The sequence below is a fragment of the Pogona vitticeps genome, chromosome 1 (genome assembly GCF_051106095.1).
Source record: "Pogona vitticeps strain Pit_001003342236 chromosome 1, PviZW2.1, whole genome shotgun sequence".
Lineage (NCBI taxonomy): Eukaryota > Metazoa > Chordata > Lepidosauria > Squamata > Agamidae > Pogona > Pogona vitticeps.
Window position 1 is genome coordinate 323,048,542 of NC_135783.1, and position 19,692 is coordinate 323,068,233.

Sequence of the window (19,692 nt, forward strand, 5' to 3'; positions counted from 1 at the left end):
TATTGGTCCCTGCAATAACCTGGTCAAGGAAATACAGGCCAAAATACTGTTGGGCAGGTTACAGCTGCACAATGTGAATAACATCACAATTAGTGGCAGATTGTCATTGATTAAATACTTCCTTTTTCAATTTCAATTTCATCTCAGCTGAAAACTGTATGCAGGCCAAAATTGAAAAAAGGGGTTTTTTAATCAGTGGAAATGGTAACTGATTATTATGTCATTCTCACTGTACAGGTGGAGCTATGCAACAGGATTCTGGCCATGAAGTTATACAGTGGCCCTGAAACAAAATATTACATGGTGGAATTCTCTTTGTTGACTTATATGTGTTTGTGTGCAACCTATCAGGGACTTCTCCTCCAGACCCCATGATTGTGTTTTGGGGGTGGGGCAGATTTCTGCCAAGCCCTGGGCTTCCCTGAGAATGTTAACACCTCTAATTTTTCTCAGTGGTTCATTTTGGTTCAAATCTTGGTGTTTCTAACAGCTGTGTTTCCTGTTTAGAAGAAGTAATTGATTTGGGGTCATGCCTGAAGAGAAAAGGCCAGTTTACACATGTAGTGTGAAGTAACTTTTATGCCTTTAATGAAAAAGTAGGGCATAACATTTGTTATGTGTTTAAAGACAGGTTATTCCAGCTAGCCAGATTTCCTAGCTCCTGGAAGGAAGGGTTCTATTTGCCATTATGCTAATTATACTATATACTGGGGGCTTACCAATGTGGAGAAATTCCTACAAGTACTTCTGTAGGATGACTCTTCCTGCCTTATCATCCATGCCGTCCAAAACGGCCACTTCCTTATCATAAAATTGTAATGGCCTTTTTTTTAGCTAAGGGAGAAATACAAAATGCTGTTAACGTGCCCAACAGGAGTTTGATAGTTTTGCTTTCTTAGGTCCTCAAGAGCCAACACAATTGTTTCAATTTTTTTAAAAAGCTCCCATATAATTAGGAGATAAATTTAGGTTTTAAAAACACCTTGGGAGCCTTACTGAAGTCTGGATCAAGCTCCCACATACTTATTTGAAAGCAAACAAACAAAAAACTTTCATATTCACACACACATTTATTATCATATGTTGCTTAAACACTTAATTGAGAAGAAGCAGAATATATGAATATGACCAGATAGGCGGGGTATAAATGGAATAAATAAATAAATACATGCAAGGTTCAAACTAGAAATTATATGAATTTTACTATTATACAATTATATGAATTGTATTAAGGGGAACATGTATTCTATATGAGTAACCCATTTTCTTTCTTACAATGGAAGGGGTTACTGAGAATTAGATTTGCAAATTAAGTCCATTTTTGCCTTTACCTTTGAACAACCAATCCGAAAACAATGCATACTAAATGCAAGCTAGATAGAGGACGACGACAATGTATTAAGACAAACAGATGTTTTCACCACTTGAGGAAGGACCTAAAAACATTTTAAGCATATTGTATAATTTGAATCTGAGAGGTGAGGCACATAAGAGTGATTCAGAGTACCGTGGTGCCTGGACTTACGAACTTAATCCATCCAAGAAGATGTTCATAAGTCAAAATGTTCGTAAGTCACATCAGCATTTCCCATTGAAATGCATGGGAACAGGATTAATCCATTTTGGCATTTCAAAAAAATATCAAAATAAAAATAAAAATAAACAGAGCAAGCCCCACGCTGGGACTGCAAAAGAAAAAAAATCACCAAAAACAAAACAACACCAACCCTCAATCCTCCCACCAACAAAACAAAACCTTTTTTAAAAACCAGCACCTTACTGGTCCAAAGATTCCTCAGCCTCCCGGGCTTCCACCGCTGCTGTGATTGCCGCGGCCGGGAGGCTTGAGCCTGGCTGGGGTGCTTTGGCCACTTGCCTCCCGGCTCGCCTTCTGCTTGCTCCTCACTGCTCTTCATGGACTGATGGCGCCGCTGGTGCCCGACACCTGCTCCAGCTCCAGAACCGGCACCAGCAGCTGCTCGCCAGAGTGGCCACATCAGTCCTTGGCACTCCTCACTGCCCTCCGTGGGCCAATGACAGGAAATTCAAATGGCAGAGGGCGGCGAGGAGCGCCGAGGACCAACATGGCCGCCCTGGCGAGCAGCCTCTGGTGCCGGTTCCGGAGCTGGAGCCAGCATCGGGCACCAGCAGCAGCATTGGTCCGCAGAGGGTGGCGAAGAGCGAGCGGGAGGTGAGCCGGGAGGCGGGCGGCCAAAGCACCCCGGCCAGGCTCATGCCTCCCAATGCTGGACCACCCCTGTCGCCACATCCCTCTCCTGAACCGTTGGAGCGAAAGAGCTACAAAGAAGCAGCCTCTTCGCCACCAGCGGTTAGTATATTTACATTTCATTCCCTTTTCCCCTACCTTTTTTTGTTCATAAGTCAAAGCTCCGTTCGCAAGTCAGAGCAAAATTTTGTGAACGGAGCTGTTCGTAAGTCAAATTGCTCATATGTTGGGGTGTTCGTAAGTCAAGGTACCACTGTGTTCCATTTCAGGCTTGGCCTGGGTGGCGAGACAGCAAAGCCAGAATGTGAATATAGAACTATCCTATATTATTGCCACCACTGCTGTAGGAAGTAGATTAAACTTGGAGTTAGCAATCTGGCCAAAAGTAGCCACTGAACTTTAGGGTTGAGCAGGACACTGTATTGAGTATCTTGAGTATAATCCAGCATTTTCTCCAGTACACTGCAGTAGGTTATTTAAGATCTATTCCTATATTCCATATTGATCAAGTGGTGCTTGAATGCCACGGAAGACAATAAACCTATGGTGACAAAGGTGGTGACAAAGGATACAAATGTATGAAATCCGAGATTCCTAATGTGCTTGAAATTCAAATCAGTTATTTTCAAGGAGAAAGCAATGTAATGCGGAGAACTTGCTGCTGCTTTGTTGACGTGTGTGCCCCACCTCCAACCACCAGAAATAACAAGTTCAGAGACCTTCTTTGAGATCAAAACACTGGGGATCTTGATTTTCAGCCACAAACATGAGTTGCCACTTGGTGCATCAGGAGATGGCTGTTTAGTTTACTGCCTTAAGCAAAGCAAGTGAATCACTCTTTGATATATTACATAATAAAACAAGAGATGAAGTCAGGGCATATTCTTACTAGCTTGCCCTTTCAGTGCAGAGGATTCAGCACCTTCAGTGCTGGTAAGGACATGGACTTTCTGACTGGGATGGATGAGCACACAAGTCTTAGCCAACCTGACCCCCCCCCCCAGATGTTTTAAATACAGCTTCCATAATTTTTCACCACTGATCGTACTGGCTGAGGAAGATGGAAATTGTAGTTACAAACATGTGGACAGCCAACTAGGGGATGGCTGATGTACCAGCACACCAGTTTCTCTGAAAATGCAATACCAAAATTCTAAACACAAGATGTAAGAATGGAAAAGTGTTAATCTGATTTGGCAGTTTTGATCAAAGCAGGTGTTTCCCCATTTTCCTGGAGTCATTGTGTAGAGAAAGTCTTCTTGTTTTGAGAATTCACACATTTGCTGCACTTGACAGGGCATGTTAGAGGAAGAAAACACTCACGAAACAGTGAACACTTTAAAGCAAAGCAAAATGTGCTGATTATATACTGTTGCATATGGTTGCACTCTCTGAGCAGTTTACAATTTCATTATGCATGCCACACATTGCCCTGCAAGTGAGCTGGGTACTCGATTTACTGACCTCAGAAGGATAGAAGGTTGAGTTAACCTTCAGCCAGCTACCTGAGTCCAGGATCAAACTCAGGTTATGAGCAGAGCCTTCACTGCACCACTGCAGTTTAACCACTGTGCTTTGAGGCTCCCTGTATAACATGCACACGGTTTAAAACAAGCATTCTTTTTTTTTTTTTTTTAGGCATGACAATATGAAAGAAACAGAGTTTGATTTAAGATTTTATAAGCCACTTAACAAACATATAAGGTGTGTGAAGAATGGTTTCCAGGCTGTGGCCCCTTTCAAATGTGCCGTGGTCCCCATTAAGAATGGCTGGTTTGAAACTGACCAAACATATGCACAAAAATGTATTAATCAATGCAGAGAAAGTCTAGTTGGGTCAAACATGTAAATAATTTTTTACATTAGGGGAAAAATATAGCAAATGCCCCAGATTTCCATGCATAAAACAAAACATCTACCCCCCCAGAAGCAGGCAACGTGAAGGTTGTGGGGGCATTTTTGTAGTCCCCTATATTTAAAATCCAAAAATAAAATAATATACAATCAGAGAATTGTAAGAAACTGAAACAGATATTTTCATATCTCTAACACAGGGAATGTGCCATGCTATATCAAATAGAAGAATCTTCAGTGAGCATCTTTGTAATATTTGCAGGGCTGATGTAGATTATCAGCTGTGTCTGACGCCCACCCTGGGCAGTGCCTTAGCAGGCATCCCACTGCTGATCTTTGATGCTCTTTGTGGTTAGTGCTTGTTCACCTGTCTTTTCTGGGTGAGCAATGGGAGCAGGACAAGGACCAGGAGCATCTCAGTTCTTCACTCCTGAATGATTTCTATGGATTATTTCCAGCTAAAGAATGTATGAGTCTCAGCACTAGCAAGGAGGTGTGCCCACTCAGAGGTTGTCTTAGCCACTGTGATGCCCCACCCCCCACAGGGAGTTGGCACTGGGTACTTGGATTTCTTGGATGTTCTCTTCTGTTTTTGCAGTGGTCTCAGGTTGGTACAGAACACCCATGACTGCAATAATCCTGGTCTGGAGTCTCGCAGTCTTACCATACTTCTAAGAGGTTCTTTGGGTGCATCTTTCTGAAGCATGCATTATTTTCTGGATTGATATATGGTATTTTACTTTGTCCCTGACAGGTTGTTTATAAGAATAATGACATCCGTCTGGAGCTGTCTCGCTTGGCAAGGATTGGTGATACAAAAATGAAAATCTATGGGGAAGTAAAGTTCACATGCGAGAATGTAGCCACACTGGACCCCATCAACTTCGAGACACCTGAGGCCTATATTAGCCTGCCTAAGTGGAACACCAAGAGGATGGGGTCTATCTCCTTTGACTTCCGCACCACAGAACCCAACGGCCTTATACTCTTCACCCATGGTAAACCTCAAGAAAGGAAGGATTCCAGAAGCCAGAAGAATACCAAAGTAGATTTCTTTGCAGTGGAACTCTTAGATGGGAACCTTTACCTCCTTCTCGACATGGGCTCTGGAACAGTCAAAGTGAAGGCCACTCAGAGAAAAGCTAATGATGGAGAATGGTATCACGTTGATATTCAGAGAGATGGCAGATCAGGTATGGAGTGGGAAAGGGAGGCATATTAGCACAAACATTTTTAAATTCCTGAAGAATAGGATTAAGTGATTTTTCTAATGCAGCAAGCAACAAACACTGCATGTGACTTTAAACTGCAGTGGGCATTGGGTTGATTCAGAAACTGGCATGACAAGCAAGTGGTAAAAATATTTTGTCTAGGAAGTATGATTGCTCTGAAAGTAAGAACTGGATTTAAAGGCACCTTATTCAAGTAAGAATGGGATGCCTGCAGAGAGATTTACAAAGCATGTCACTTTTTCCAGTGTTTCTGGGTATTTTGCTACTAGTTTTGGTTTTGGTTTGTTTGTTTTTTTTTATAAAATTCTGGGGAAATCGTCATCTTAGAACAAACCTCAGCCTTCTTTCTGGATTTTGCTGTGCACGATTTTTGGTGACAACATAAACTCTATTTGGGTTTACTTGATAACATGAGCAGAGAGTTCTTAAGCATGAGGAAGCTCTGTTCCAAGTCCTTAGTGCTGCCTGGATTGCAGGAACAACCATGTTGGTTCTAGAAGAACGGGTGTGCTGAGAGGTGGAGGATTCCTGAAGAATAAGTGCAGGGACTCAAAGTCCAGTCATGTTTTTCATTATGTCCTACGGCAGCCAGAGGAGCTGGATTTTGGTATGGCCTGAGAATAAAGCAATTTATTTTCCTCCTGCGCAAGCAGAAATCATTTTATCCATGTCTATTCTAAGTTTATCACAGTTGTAAATTGCCCATTGCTAGTCTGGCCCTATGCTGCTGCAAAGAGTTTTTGTTGTTTGTTTGTTTTAAAAGATTTGGTAAAGTCTGACTCTTTTTACAGGGATCGAAAATACAATATACATCATTAATATCATCAGTTTTAAAGCAGGACGAGAAGGGAATGATGAGAGGGTTTGGTTGGACCTTTTCAAAGCAATGGGAAGCCTCAAAATAGTAATATCTGTTTACGTAGTTGGGAAAGCTGCACACTCCTGGCCCTAGAAAACTTGTGTCGCGGTTTGGATGAGTCGAGTAATTTTAGATTCTACACTGAATCTAAACGTATGGGGAACTTTTAGATCTGGGGTATGCAAATACAATTCTGTTTTTCGCCCCGCTGGAAGAGAGAGTAATCGGAGATGACCCGAAGCTATTCACAGCTACAATAAATTAGAAGGATTTATTTAGAATTTGGAGTAGGAAAAGCACGGAATACTCTTCAGCATTTGAAAGATGATAATAAGCTGCAATGGAAAAATCAAAAGAGAATAAATGTAAATGATTGATCGAGAATAATGAAGTTGCATGACACACAGAAGGAAAATGTGAAACATGCCATGATTACGGAGGGAGTATAATTCCAACAATAAACTAGAAGATGGTGTTACTATTGAAGATGAAGTTTATAACACTCTGTTCATCCATTACTTAAAGGATGTGCTCACACACCACATATTTTCCCACCCCTCCTCCTCTCTCCCTTATCTACTTCTGCTGGCTTAGGCCCCTACCTGAATAAACATCTGGGAGGGGGCTGCACAGGGTACATCAGTGGTCTTCAACATGACAAGCAGACAGTCACACAAGTGTATCATGTAATTCGGTTCCCTTCTTTGCTCTGACACTGCTAATAAGCAGTGCACTTCCTTTCCCTTCTTTCGCAGACCAACTGGAAGAAGATGGGGAAGGAACAGCCATAGGGGAGCTTGAAAAATCTCAAAGAGGGCTCTAGTCTGGGCCTCATTGCCCTCCAATCATTCAGCTGTAGGAGCAGAAGTGTAACCCTGCTGGATTGGGACCAATACTGAAGGCTAAGCTGTTTTTTTCCTCTTGGCAGCTCTGCTGAAACTTCCTGCATGGAAAGGATGTGCTCTGCCACTAGGCAGTAGACTCCACCTCCTTTGTATTCTTGGTGCCTCACTATAATTTGAATAATTGCAGGCTACTGTATTCCTCTCAAAGAGAGGTGCATTATTAAGCTGTGCTCAAACTGTGCTAAAATGTAGGATAAAACATACACCAAAGCTCTGAGATTCCAATATGTTGCAGTATGTCAGCGTTTAATGAATCTATGGAATTGCACTACAAACTGGTGTAATCAGAATACCAGTATGTGAACTCCTAAGAATTCCAACAAAACCAGGCTGTCTCAATGCAGTACCTTTTTTTAATGGAAAAAAATATCTCCTGCTTCTCTTCCCAAATCTTCTTGTATCAAACTGTGATATAGTTTGATGCAGGAGCTTCCAAGGTCATGGGTAAAAATAGCCCTTTGAAGTTCCTGCATCATCACAATAGACTGGGTAGATGTCCTCATGTGTCCTACAATTTATTATTAATATTATTATTGTGGTTCTGTGTTGCCTAATAGCTTTGGTAGAGGACATCAGAGCCCTTCAGGACACACTGTTCTTGTATCAAGGTGCTATCTTATGGTATATGAAGTGCAGCCTTCCAGGTGTTGGTCTTGAACTTATTTCAGTTCTAGCCTGCATGGATACTAGTGCCTAACCTTCAGAACTGCAATGCAACTTCTGGAGGCTCACTTTTTCCCTACCCTTCAACTAGATGGTAAGTGTGGGGTGTTTGTGTATTCAATGCACTTAACTTCTTTGCCTTCTTTCAGTGGGACTCAGACCTGCAAATGAATCCTTTACTTTCCAATGATCAGTCACAAAACAGTGTTCTGTCCGATGGACAAGTGAGGGAAATCCTTGCTCTCAGAAATCTTTTGACACCTGAGAAACCACCTCTTCTAGAAAGATGCTAAGTGTGTTGTCTAGTTTGATCCTCAACTGAAGCCTTCCATCCTCTTTCACTAAGACTCAACCCATACAAAGAGTTAGCTTCCCAGTAGGGCCATTGCTTAATATGATTTCTTTATTTCAGGTACCATATCTGTGAACAGCAGACGGACCCCCTTCACTGCTAGTGGGGAGAGTGAGATCCTGGACCTAGAAGGGGATATGTACCTTGGAGGACTGCCAGAAAATCGGGCAGGTCTCGTTCTCCCTACTGAGCTCTGGACAGCCATGCTGAACTACGGCTACGTGGGCTGCATCCGAGACCTCTTTATTGACGGGCGGAGTAAGAACATCCGGCAGCTGGCAGAGCAGCAAAATGCTGCTGGCGTCAAGTCTTCCTGTATCCGGGTCAACTCCAAGCAGTGTGACAGCTACCCCTGCAAGAACAATGCTGTCTGTAAGGATGGCTGGAACCGCTTTATCTGTGACTGCACTGGGACAGGTTACTGGGGAAGAACATGTGAGCGGGGTAAGTCCAGAATCCAAAGAGATCTTTTCTGAGCTGAATGTTGACTGAACTTTAAATCTCAACATACAGTGGACCCTCTACTTAAGGAATTAATCCGTATTGGAATGGTGGCTGCAAGTCGAAAAGTCTATAAGTCGAATTTCCAATGACCTACAATGCACTGAAAACCGATTAATCCCATAACCAGTGGTTTTTATTCTATTTTTATTCCATTTTGGTTTTTTTCTGGTCTGTAAGTCAATTCTCTGGCTGCAAGTCGAATCTAAATTTTGCAGCCAGAGAAGTCTGTAAGTCGAGCCGTCTGTAAGTCGAGCTGTCTGTAAGTCGAGGGTCCACTGTATTAACTTAGCCTATGTCCTGTACAGAGACAGCTTGTGACTGGAGCTGGGGAAGTGGCTTTCTGTTTCAATTTGTAGGCTGACTCAGGCCTATTAATTTGTAGATCAATTTATCCATGGTAGCCTCTATCAGTAGCCAAAGTTATAAGCTGTTAATTTTTGGGGGGGGGGGGAAAATCATTAGAGCTATGCAGGGATCTCACCATCCACCACATGTGTGACATAACAGCACAAATCCTGTTGGTTAATGTTAGCCAAACCATAACTTTCAACTCATTCCTTCCTGGTAAAGAAAGCATCCCCACTGTGATTTACACATGCAGGCTATGGAAGAACAGTTCATAAGCTATGATTTGGCTTGCACTATGCAACAGGATTTTGGCCCACGTGTTCCATCCAGGGTATGCCTATGTTTGTTTGGTTCCCATGATGTGCCTCACATTTTTTGAGCAGAAAGGATTGTAGAAACCTTTTACACCACATATTTTGAGAAACATGGTAGACATTTTTAAATGGCTTTTGCAAGAATATGCTGGTCTTGTTTTGGTATGAAGGAAAACATCATTCGTATTGTTCTGTTACTTTGGGTGTCTGGATCAAGGTAATACAGGCATACTTAAGTTGTCTTGTGCCAAGGGCAAATCCATAAAAGAAGACAGAGCTTTTTTGGCTACAGTAGATGACACACTACAATTTCCTCATTGTCTTCTCTGACCAGTCATTTAAATATGTTGAAGATATTTGTGGAGCAATTATTCCTAGTGCAGGGAAGCAAGAGACACATCAATTCTTGGTTAAATGAGAAAGAGCATAGCAAATGGAAGACACTTGATCCATATACACTGTTCACAATCCAGACAAACCCATTAATTGCCATCTCTATGTGGTGGCTTATGGCGTGCTTAGAATGAAATGAGACAAAAATTTAAAGAAATAAAAGCAGAAACCAAACTGATAGTGGAAGTTCCTTTGAGTAAAGAAAATAGAATGTCTTAATTTCTGCACCCTTTTTGAGGTGAATTTCTCAGTATTATTAGAATTAATAGAATTATTGAGTCAGAAGGGATCCCAAGGACCATCTATCCAGCTGCCACCCACACAGGAAATCTCTAGCTAAGGGTATCCATGACAGATGGCCCATCCAACCTGTTTAAAAACCTCAAATGAAGGAGTGTGCACCGCCTTCTGAGGCAGTCCATTGTGATATGCAACAACTCTCACCATTGGGAAATTCCTCCTGAAATACAGTTGAAATCTCCTCCTCTTCTTTTTTTTCTTCTTATTTTGCCATTTGCACTCATTGTGTAGGGCCCTAGGCCAACACTATGTTCTCTAGAAAAACCAGGATGCATTTACAGCAACTCCTGTCATAGTATGTGATGCCAAGCTGCACTTCAATTCAAAATGATGCCCCCATCTGGTTCTTTTCTGCTCTGATTCCTACAGATACTCCACATTTTGGGGCACTATAGGACCACCTCTGCCAGTTGTCTGCCTGCCCATTCCCCACCTCTCTTGTACATCACCTCCCTTGCTCTATCTCTAACAGCCAATGTCTTCAAATATTTTCCTCTGTGCTGCCATTCGCAGGACTAATACCTTTTTTAAACCTGTACTTAATATTCCCCATCTGAAGATGTGCATAATGCCCCTTTTTAAAAATAAAAACAGAGAATGGTGCTCCCATAATGTGGTCTTGTGTTAAGGCCCTAACATGACTCTAGCACACCCACCCACATCAGAGTATATCGATTAAAACAGAAGCTTCATGGCACAGTGGTTAAACTGCAGTACTGCAGTCAAAACTCTGCTCATAACCCAGGTTCAATCCCAGGTACCAGGCTCAAAGTTCATTCAACCTTCTGTCCTTCTGAAATTGGTAAATTGGGTACCCAATGTGCCTACATAATTACATTGTAAACTGCCCAGAGAGTGCTTTAAGCACTACGGGGTGGTATGTAAGCAGCACACTTTGCTTTGAAATGTAGAAAAAAGCACTACAATATGTCGTTTATTACAAGTGGGGTCATGCCTGCCTACAGCCGACCTGTAACAAATATATTTTCTCTGGTTTACTGCAACATTGCAGTTTCAGTCCTAGTCTCTGGAGAGAGAAAAAACAAGCTTGCGCTATCTGCCATGTGTTAACACTTCAAATATTTGAAGATGATACTATTGTGCTGGCAGAGCAAATCGACATTCTACAAGGCTATTCGAAAAATAGGGGCAGTCCAAACAAAAAATTGTATCTTTGAAATTTGACTTCAGATCAGCACCATATTTGGCACAGTTGTAGCAGGTGGCCTCCTCTTGTTGGGTGCCACATTTGGTAAAGTTTAGGCAAAGAGTTTTCAAGTTACAATTTTTTTGAATAGCAAAACTGTTTCCCCCAATGCAAAAACAAACTACTTTGAAACATCCTCAGAGTTAAAACAGAATAAATACATTGAATAGACCAGTCTTGTTTATCTTGAAAAATAATGGTTGGCCCACTCACTTATTTTATTTTGAAGGAATCCAGATTGCAGTAGCTGAAATATTGATCTTCAAAAAGAGCGTTCAAAACGGAAGAACAACTACCTTGGTATAAACTGAACATGCATGGAACAGGCTCCATACATTCTGAAGCAGATACATTGTTTCAGTTTCGTGGGCCAAGAAGGGAGATCTTTAGAGCAGTGGTCCCCAACCTTGGGCCTCCAGATGTTCTTGACCTTCAACTCCCAGTAATCCTGACAAGCAGAGGTGGTGGTGAAGGCTTCTGGGAGTTGTAGTTCAAGAACATCTGGAGGCCCAAGGTTGGGGACCACTGCTTCAGAGGACAATGAAAGGTCACAGAAGTTGACATGTTTACTTCAAAGAGAAAAAAAACAGGCATGCTTTAAAACGGGCTTGTCAAACCTGCGGCCCGTGGGCCACATGCAGCCCAGGTCAGCTCATAATGCAGCCCAGTGCAATTTTTTATTTTTAAAGAAATTCCAAAGTTTCAAGTTACACTGCCAGCACTTGCAGCCAGGGCATGTCACAACCGGGGGGGGGGGGGGAGAGGGAAGGAAGGAAGGAGTGGAAGGGGAGGGGAGAGGAGGGTTGTATGACTGCATTGCGCCATCCCCGTCGATAGGTTGACTCCCTCCCGGCCCCATAAAGCACCGGAGTCGAAGCTGGCAGCCTCTGCTGTTAGAGATCGCAGCTGCCGGTAAGCGAGCTTGGAGCAGGGCTGCGGAGGACAGCTAGGGCTGCCCCCCCCATGCGGCCCAAACCAAATTTATGTGCGGCCCAAACCAATTTTTTATCTTCTAATGTGGCCCAGGGAAGGTAAAAGGTTGGACACCCCTGCTTTAAAAGAAGAAATAGAGCAGCAGTCCTCCAGAAAGGGGGACATTTTGCCCTGTATCTCCAGGAAATTACAATACTGTAGTTTTATAAGGCATATTCAAACTATTTCTGCTTTTGAAGAAAAAGAAAAATAATGAGTGCGTTATGAACTGAGCATACATGGAGATGCTTACCTGCAAGAGTATTCCAAAGTAGAAATATTGTTGTCGCTTAATGCCTAGAAGGTTGCAGGCCAATGAATGGTCACTGATGCAGAGTCAAAAGACAAGGTTTTCATTTAAAAAACAACAACCACCACAACAAAACAGGCTTGTATTAAAGTAGGTAATGGAATGATAGTCCTCCAGAAAGGGGGGCATTTCGCCATGTTTCTCCAGGGAATTAACATACAATTTTCTTAAACATATTTGAAGTGTTTCTGCATTACAGAAGCATGGAGTAGTTTCTTCTTCCCATCCCAAGTGCTTTCAGTAAACATTCTCTTACGAGAGAGGACTTATGAGGCCAGGCTCTTGACAGAGGTCTTCAAAGGGGAAACCAGCTTCTGATTAAGGGAAATCTGAAAATTTGACCCTACTAGTCAAGACCCAATTAGCTAACTTCCAGCTCTCCCTTTTTTTTTTTAAATTTCAAAAGGCTGTTTGTAGAGCTTTTGGTCCTATATACATCTTCGTCATGTAACCTATCCAAAGGGAAGTGTTTAGAAACAGGAATATGGTTTTCTAGTTTGCATTCTGTGGAGCCAACATGGCAACATTAGTTTACCTGAGAGTTAAGGGTGTGTATATTTCTCTATTGTAATTGTTGCATTGTAGGAAGTTTTCAGAGTTATTCAAGTTATTTTAGCATCAGAGATGGGAAGATACACAGGCACATCTCTCCTTTCTAGCCATTAGAAATACAACAATAATAACAGATTAAATAAGGATTAATTTACTGTCCTTTTCTGATGCTAGAATCAGCTTCCTTCAGCGGCCACCTAATTGATGGTAAATCCAGTGCTGACAAGTGACAGATCACCTCAGACCTCCTTTTGTCAGAATATTTTTACAGTTTCTCTGCTTGTGCATCCATGAAATTATTGTACTTTTCAGGCAACTCTATCCTGCAAGTACAAGGTGGAATTATATTACCAAGGAGATTGCTGTTCCTTCCTGTTCTTTTGAACCAAACAGCTCCAATGTGCATTTCATTCTAGAGATTTTTCTTTCTTTTTAGCCAGTCGCTGTAACAGTTTTTTTTTTTTTTGCCACACAGAGCAACAACACATTATCTCCACCAGTGGTGTGGAGCAAAAAACAGACAGATGGGTGTGTTTCTAGATCTGTTTAGAAGCCTTGTGGCACAGTGGTTAAACTGCAGTACTCAGTTGGTTGACTTAGACTTTGATCCTTCCAGTTTGGTCAATTGAACGCCCAGCTCTCTTTTTTTTAGGGGGGGGGGGGAAGAATGTGTAGCTTGCATAATTTAAAAACTTGTAAACTGCCCAGGGAATAATCCACCATCTTGGCTAGACAGAGCAGCAGACTGTCAAGCATGGAAGCCAGCTCTAGAGTCTTTTGTGACAAAGTGTAGAGTTCTTTTTCCATCTGCACTATCCTTAAATAGGTTTCCTCAGCAACAAACAGTTTGTTATTTTATTAGCAGGCTGCAGAATGTTTATTTCTCTTCAGCTGAGCTTTGATTTTAATCTTCAGTCATGCTTTTTCTCAGTAACTGGATGCCTAAGAGATGGGCTGCTGTTTCTTTCTTATATTTTCTCTCTTTTTAAAATATTTTTGTTTTCATCTCCCTTTCCAGTTTTAATATTGTTTACATTTAATATTGTATGCCACCTTGGTGTTTTTTCAGGAGGAAGATTAGGTATCAGTATTTTAAGTAAATAAATAAATAACATAATTGTAAGTTAATACACTAGTTACATTTGGGGTAATGAATTATAGGGTAGTTACAAAGTAACAATAGAAGTAATGCAACAAGTCATTAGAGTATGAAGGGCATTTAAAAGCATTTTTAAAGCCATTTTGACAGGATTTTTAAAGGTTTTATGCCATTGCCGTACCAGTCCTCAGACATCAGTAGCAAAAGAAGTCTGCTTTGGTTTTGTCTATATTTTTTATATTTCTTTCTTCTTCTTTGCAATTATCTGCAAAGTGCAGTATTAGAATTTGCCTCTAGCTTGAACCACAGTGTATTTCTTTCCATTTTTCTGGCATTCTGATAATGCAACATGTTAATAACATGCAACACAATAGATTACTTCAGAGATTGGAACAAGGATAATTATAATAGTAGCATGGCTGCTGAGAAGCAATGCAACCATTTTCTTTAACAAAATTAAGTTTCAAGCTCTGTTCTTCAGTTGCATTCCCCACCCCAAATGAAATCAGGAAGTAGAGTAGCTCCCTCTGAGTCTTCTTTTCCACCTGGTTCTAGTGTGGCAGTATTTGGCTCCCTACCAACAATTTATCTTGTGATTTTCCTTTTAAATAAGGTGGGTCTTTACGAGGACTGGAGCTTACTCTGTCTCTTGAGCATTGCTATTTGAATATTCTGAAGTGGATTACAGATGCTGCTGAAACTCAAAGTTAATTTGACTCGTAGCAGAATGTTTGTAATTCTTAATTATATATCAGGCTTTGACTTTGATCTAGTAAACTTTCATATTTCAGTAATTCATCCCAGGATTAATTACAAATTAATTTCTAGCTTCTGTGCAGTATACATGGTCGGTATTATGAAGTATCTAAATTTGTATGTATTCAGTAGTTTATTCCTGTATCCCTCTAGATTTCAGCTGAAAAGAATATGGCCAAATTGCAATGTATGTACAAAGACTGATTTTACTTTAACTGTATAGCTAAATTAATGGTAGCCATGATTATTTCTGCCTCCAATAGGACCAGAGGATGAAAAATTAAAGAAGAGGAAGAAGATGAGGTAGTAGTAGTAGGTGTTGTTTAAATACTCTTTACCTAAGGAACCAATGAGTATAAAAATTTTGATATGTCACTGCCTGCAGTGATTACATATTGGTAGCAAGTCAACTAGCAGACAAAGCACATTTGATAACAGCAAATCCAGGAAAGATACATTGAATTACAGAATGTCATGATAAACAGGATGTAGAGGAACACTGCATGTTCTTCATGACATATTCTCAATACGCAGAAAACCAAGATTCATTAAAATATTCTAGTAAAAGAGAACCATACAGTGGTGCCTCACAAGATGAATTTAATTTGTTCCGCAGTTAATGCTGTCTTGCGAAAAATTCATCTTGCGAAATGCGTTTTCCCATAGGAATGCATTGAAATCTAATTAATGCATTACTATGGGGAAAAAAATCAGAACATAGTCAAATTTGGTTTACAAAGGGTTTATTAAGTGCTCTTTAAAGCCATACATATTGTGCAGATGATTTAAAAAATTCAATCAAAAAACTTTTTAAACTTTTTAAACATCATAGAAAAACATTTAAAAATCAGTAAACATGAGGCAGGAACAAAAAATGGAAAACATTTGTCTTGCGAAGCACGGCCATAGGAACATTTGTCTTGTGAGTCATCAACCCTATTGCCAAACCCATTTGTCCTGCAAGTTTTTGTCCTGCGAGGCATTTGTCTTGCGAGGCACCACTGTTTTCCCCAAGTTGCATAGATGTGCCAAGATATATTAAAATCTTGTAATAATAAAGAACTTTTGACCAGGTTATAATATGGTTATATAATTCAATGATCAAATGATGAATTATCACAGAATCACCTTGTCACTCACTGTCAGTGTTTATTCAGTATTAAAACCTCCCCCACCCCAAGGCTGTTGGAGCAAAAGGGTCTCTTGGGAGACAAAGAGGGAACAGAAAGATTTAAATTAAACTAAAATAAAAATTGACAGTGCCAGGTTATAACATAGTTGTGCTAACTGGATTTCAGACAGTAATTTAACAATTTAAGGTTAGTTTACAGTCTCCATATTACCTTAATGAAGTTTTCAATGCTAATGCTAATCCTAAATTGTGCCCCTTGCCTAAGAGGCTAAATGCATATACTGTATGCGCAAGATATGTCTGAAGATTCTACACCTGTACATCCACAAATGTGCCCAGCATAGTCAGGATGGCATCCTCTCTTCTTAACATCAGCAAGGACTCATGGGTGATCCTGACAATCAGTGAATTCATTTGGTTCCTTAAAGATCACCAGTGCAGAAGGATGGGCAGTGAATTCATAGAAGAAATTTAAAGTTGGAAGGAAAGTGTCATCTAGACCAATCCTCTGCCGATGCAGGAAATAGACAACACAGAATTGCAGAATGACAGAGGTGGAAAGGATCTCAAGGTCATTTAATCCAGTATCTTGGAAAATCAAACAACTTTCTCTTTTGTAGCAGAAATTCCTTTGCTCAGAGCAGGTAGGATAAGCCTGGCCCACCACTGCTAACATCAGCCTTTTTGCTTCTAAATTAGTAGGGAGACAGAGAGAATATAATTGTTCAGCTGTGCAGAAAAATGCTGTAAACACTTAAAGCATTGCTGATTACAAATTCATCTCTGATTCACTGACAGTTCTTTGTAGCCAGCCACTTATTGGTGCATCAGGGTCCTCTAACTTGATAAAAACATAATTCTTTATTAACCTTTAGCTATCCATGGTGTTTGAAAGGGTAGCAAACAGTATACATGTTATCTGAGTGAAAAGAGAAGAAGAGTAATGAAGATCAATGACAGAACATAAGTGAACAGGTTTTCAGATGAAAAATCTTATCATATTTTAAGACAACCTTCTCCAACCCAAGGGTTTCTATGCATATTGAACACCACCATCTCCAGCCAAATATTGTATTATTAGACTTGTAGCCACTCCAGAAAAATAAGAGAGAGGTTGGAAAGGGCAACTTTAAAATGACAAAAAGATTACTGTCAAATTTAACTCAAAGGTGACAAATTTGTGTAACTTAAGTATGATAATTCATAATTTGATTATTAAGCTACAAAAAAAAAGTGGCACTACAGTACTGTATCAGTAGTGACAACTCCATGTCATTCTCTCTAAATCCCATAATGCATTTAAAATAACAATTTGTTTAAGTAAGTAAATAAATTAATTGACAGTTCAATGAACCAAATTATTTCTTCTGCCACAGTTAACAAATCAATCTCCCCATTTCCACGGCCAAACATTTGTGAATTAATTTTAAAACATTCCAAATTTTCCCTTGGCTTATGTTATTAAGAACCAAACACTCAGGCTGGAAAAAGAGTTGTGTGATTGTATAAGAGTGATCTTTTCAGTGTCACCCTCCAAACAGGATCTTCTTTGTGCACCAGATCTAACACTGGATTTGAAATTAGTCACATGATTAGTGCTGCAGAGGACAGAAAGTGGTGCACGATGACCCTTCCAATGGCCCTTATTTACCAAAATAAAGACAAAATGGAGAAACTATATGAGAAAAACTAAGTACACTCTTACTGCTCTCCATAGGAATTAAGAAGCAAAACAGCAGCTAAGTGCTGCTAACTAAATGCCGTTGAGTAATTGATCATCAGCAAGTGTGACCACCTCTATAAAAGCTGAATTTTTAGCAGTTGACCATGAACTCTTCTATATATGAAAATATTCTAGAGTCAAATGTGAGGCCATCCATCTGACAGCTAAAGCTTGGCCAAAACTGGGTCATGAAACAGGACAGTGATTCCAAGCACACTGGCAAGTCTACAACAGAATGGCTGAAAAAGAAAAGTATCAAGGTGTAGCAATGGCGCAGTTAAAGTCCAGACCTCAATCAGATTGAAATGCTGTGGTGGGACCTTAAAAGAGCTGTGCCTAAACAAATGCCTGCAAACTTCAATAAACTGAAGCAATGTTGTGAAGAAGAGTGGGCCAAAATTCCTCCACAACAATATGAGAGACTGATAAAGTCATACAGAAAATGATTACTTCAAGTTGTTGCTGCTTAAGGTGGTTCTAGAAGCTATTGAATCATAAGGTGTATTTAGTTTTTCACACATGCCTTCTCTATTTTGGCTTGATTTTTGTAAAATAAATCATGACATGGTGTACTATGTGTTGTTGTTCATCTGAGGTTGAATTTACGTAATTTTCAGACCTGCTAATGACCAGATGATTTTTTTATGTCCTGACTAGAGATGGGGATGAATTTTAAAAAAGGAGTGATTTGTTGTGATTCATGATTTGTCAAGGTTAATGAATCAATGAATACAAATTTACAAATTGACAAATCGATTCATTGACAAAATGACAAATTGATGAATCGATTTGTCAATTCATTTTCACTTTAAAATGCTATAAAACTGGCCCCCAAATAGCTAGACACCAAATTTGCATGGAAGATTCCTAAGATGGTTTTCTTCAAGTCCAGCAAGTGTGGTGAACATCGTGTAACAGACCCCTGAATTATACAGTCACAAGGAAGACACACCCAATAAATGTCCCCCCAGGTACTTAGAGAATCCTAAATCACACCGAAGCTTCCTATGTCTTTCCCCAACATGTCTGCTAAGTTTGGTAAATATTGGATATTGGACATCTGAGTTATTCACCCACAAATTGGGTCCCCCCCAGGATAGTTTACTACGTGGCATTGAAGCAGGTGGCACTGAGGGAGCTTGATTTGGCTCTGGCAGGCACACAGAGCAATGAGGCATTGAGGTCGAGTTTGTCTTCAGCATCATCACATTTGGCAGTAATGTAGAGTTTGCCCCCAGGAGGCAATGAGGTATTTGTCATTGAGGCAGAGTTTGGCCCCATCGGGCACTGAGGCACATGACAGCAAAGTAGACTTTTTGGCCCCATCAGGTACTGAGGCAATTGGCAGCAAAGTAGATTGTGGCCCCATCGGACACTGAGGTATTTGGCCCACACAGTCACACACCAAATTCCCCCACCCACCCACTGTGCCTGAAGAGACATAAGTTAATACAAGCCTCCAAAAGTAACGAAGTTTTTTAAACTTAAAGCCCTGCCAACTAAGTCTCAGAGTGAGACACACACAACCACAGGAATTAAATATTGTTGGGAAAGGGATTCCACAGTCACACAACAAATCCCCCCACACTGTGAACACAAGCCTCCAAAAAAGAAGTAGCCTAAGCTAACTGAAATCCGCTGAGGAAATCCCTCCCCAAATTCCCAGTAAAGTTCTACTAATTAAATAAATGAAATAAAATGAACAAAAAAGAAGTGTCTGCTTTGCTGCCACAGAAGTGAAAAAAGCACAGCCACACTAGCAAGCAAGTACCACACAAGCACCATCTAACAGCAACTGCTCTCACTCTGGAGAGAAGCAGAACAGAAGTGGGAAATGGCTGTAGAGGAAAAACTTACAAATCCTCTGTAAAAGTTAAACCCCCCCCCCCCACAGCCCTTTCAGCAGCACTATTGGCTGCCTAACATGCCAATCCAGGATCTCCTGATGTACCAGATCTTCTGATTGGCACCAGCAAGCTCAGAGACGGCA

The 19,692-nt window shown here is 40.7% G+C and overlaps 1 protein-coding gene across 2 annotated transcripts in view; it reads left to right on the forward strand.

Annotated features, from left to right (window-relative positions):
• The window catches only part of NRXN3 (neurexin 3), a 1,709,419-nt gene that overhangs the window by 684,636 nt on the left and 1,005,091 nt on the right, over window positions 1-19,692 (forward strand). For both annotated transcript variants that reach the window (XM_078393277.1, XM_078393271.1), the window contains 2 exons: window positions 4,836-5,274; window positions 8,153-8,536. In XM_078393277.1, the coding sequence (XP_078249403.1) occupies window positions 4,836-5,274; window positions 8,153-8,536 (823 nt within the window). The remainder of the gene's footprint in view (window positions 1-4,835; window positions 5,275-8,152; window positions 8,537-19,692) is intronic.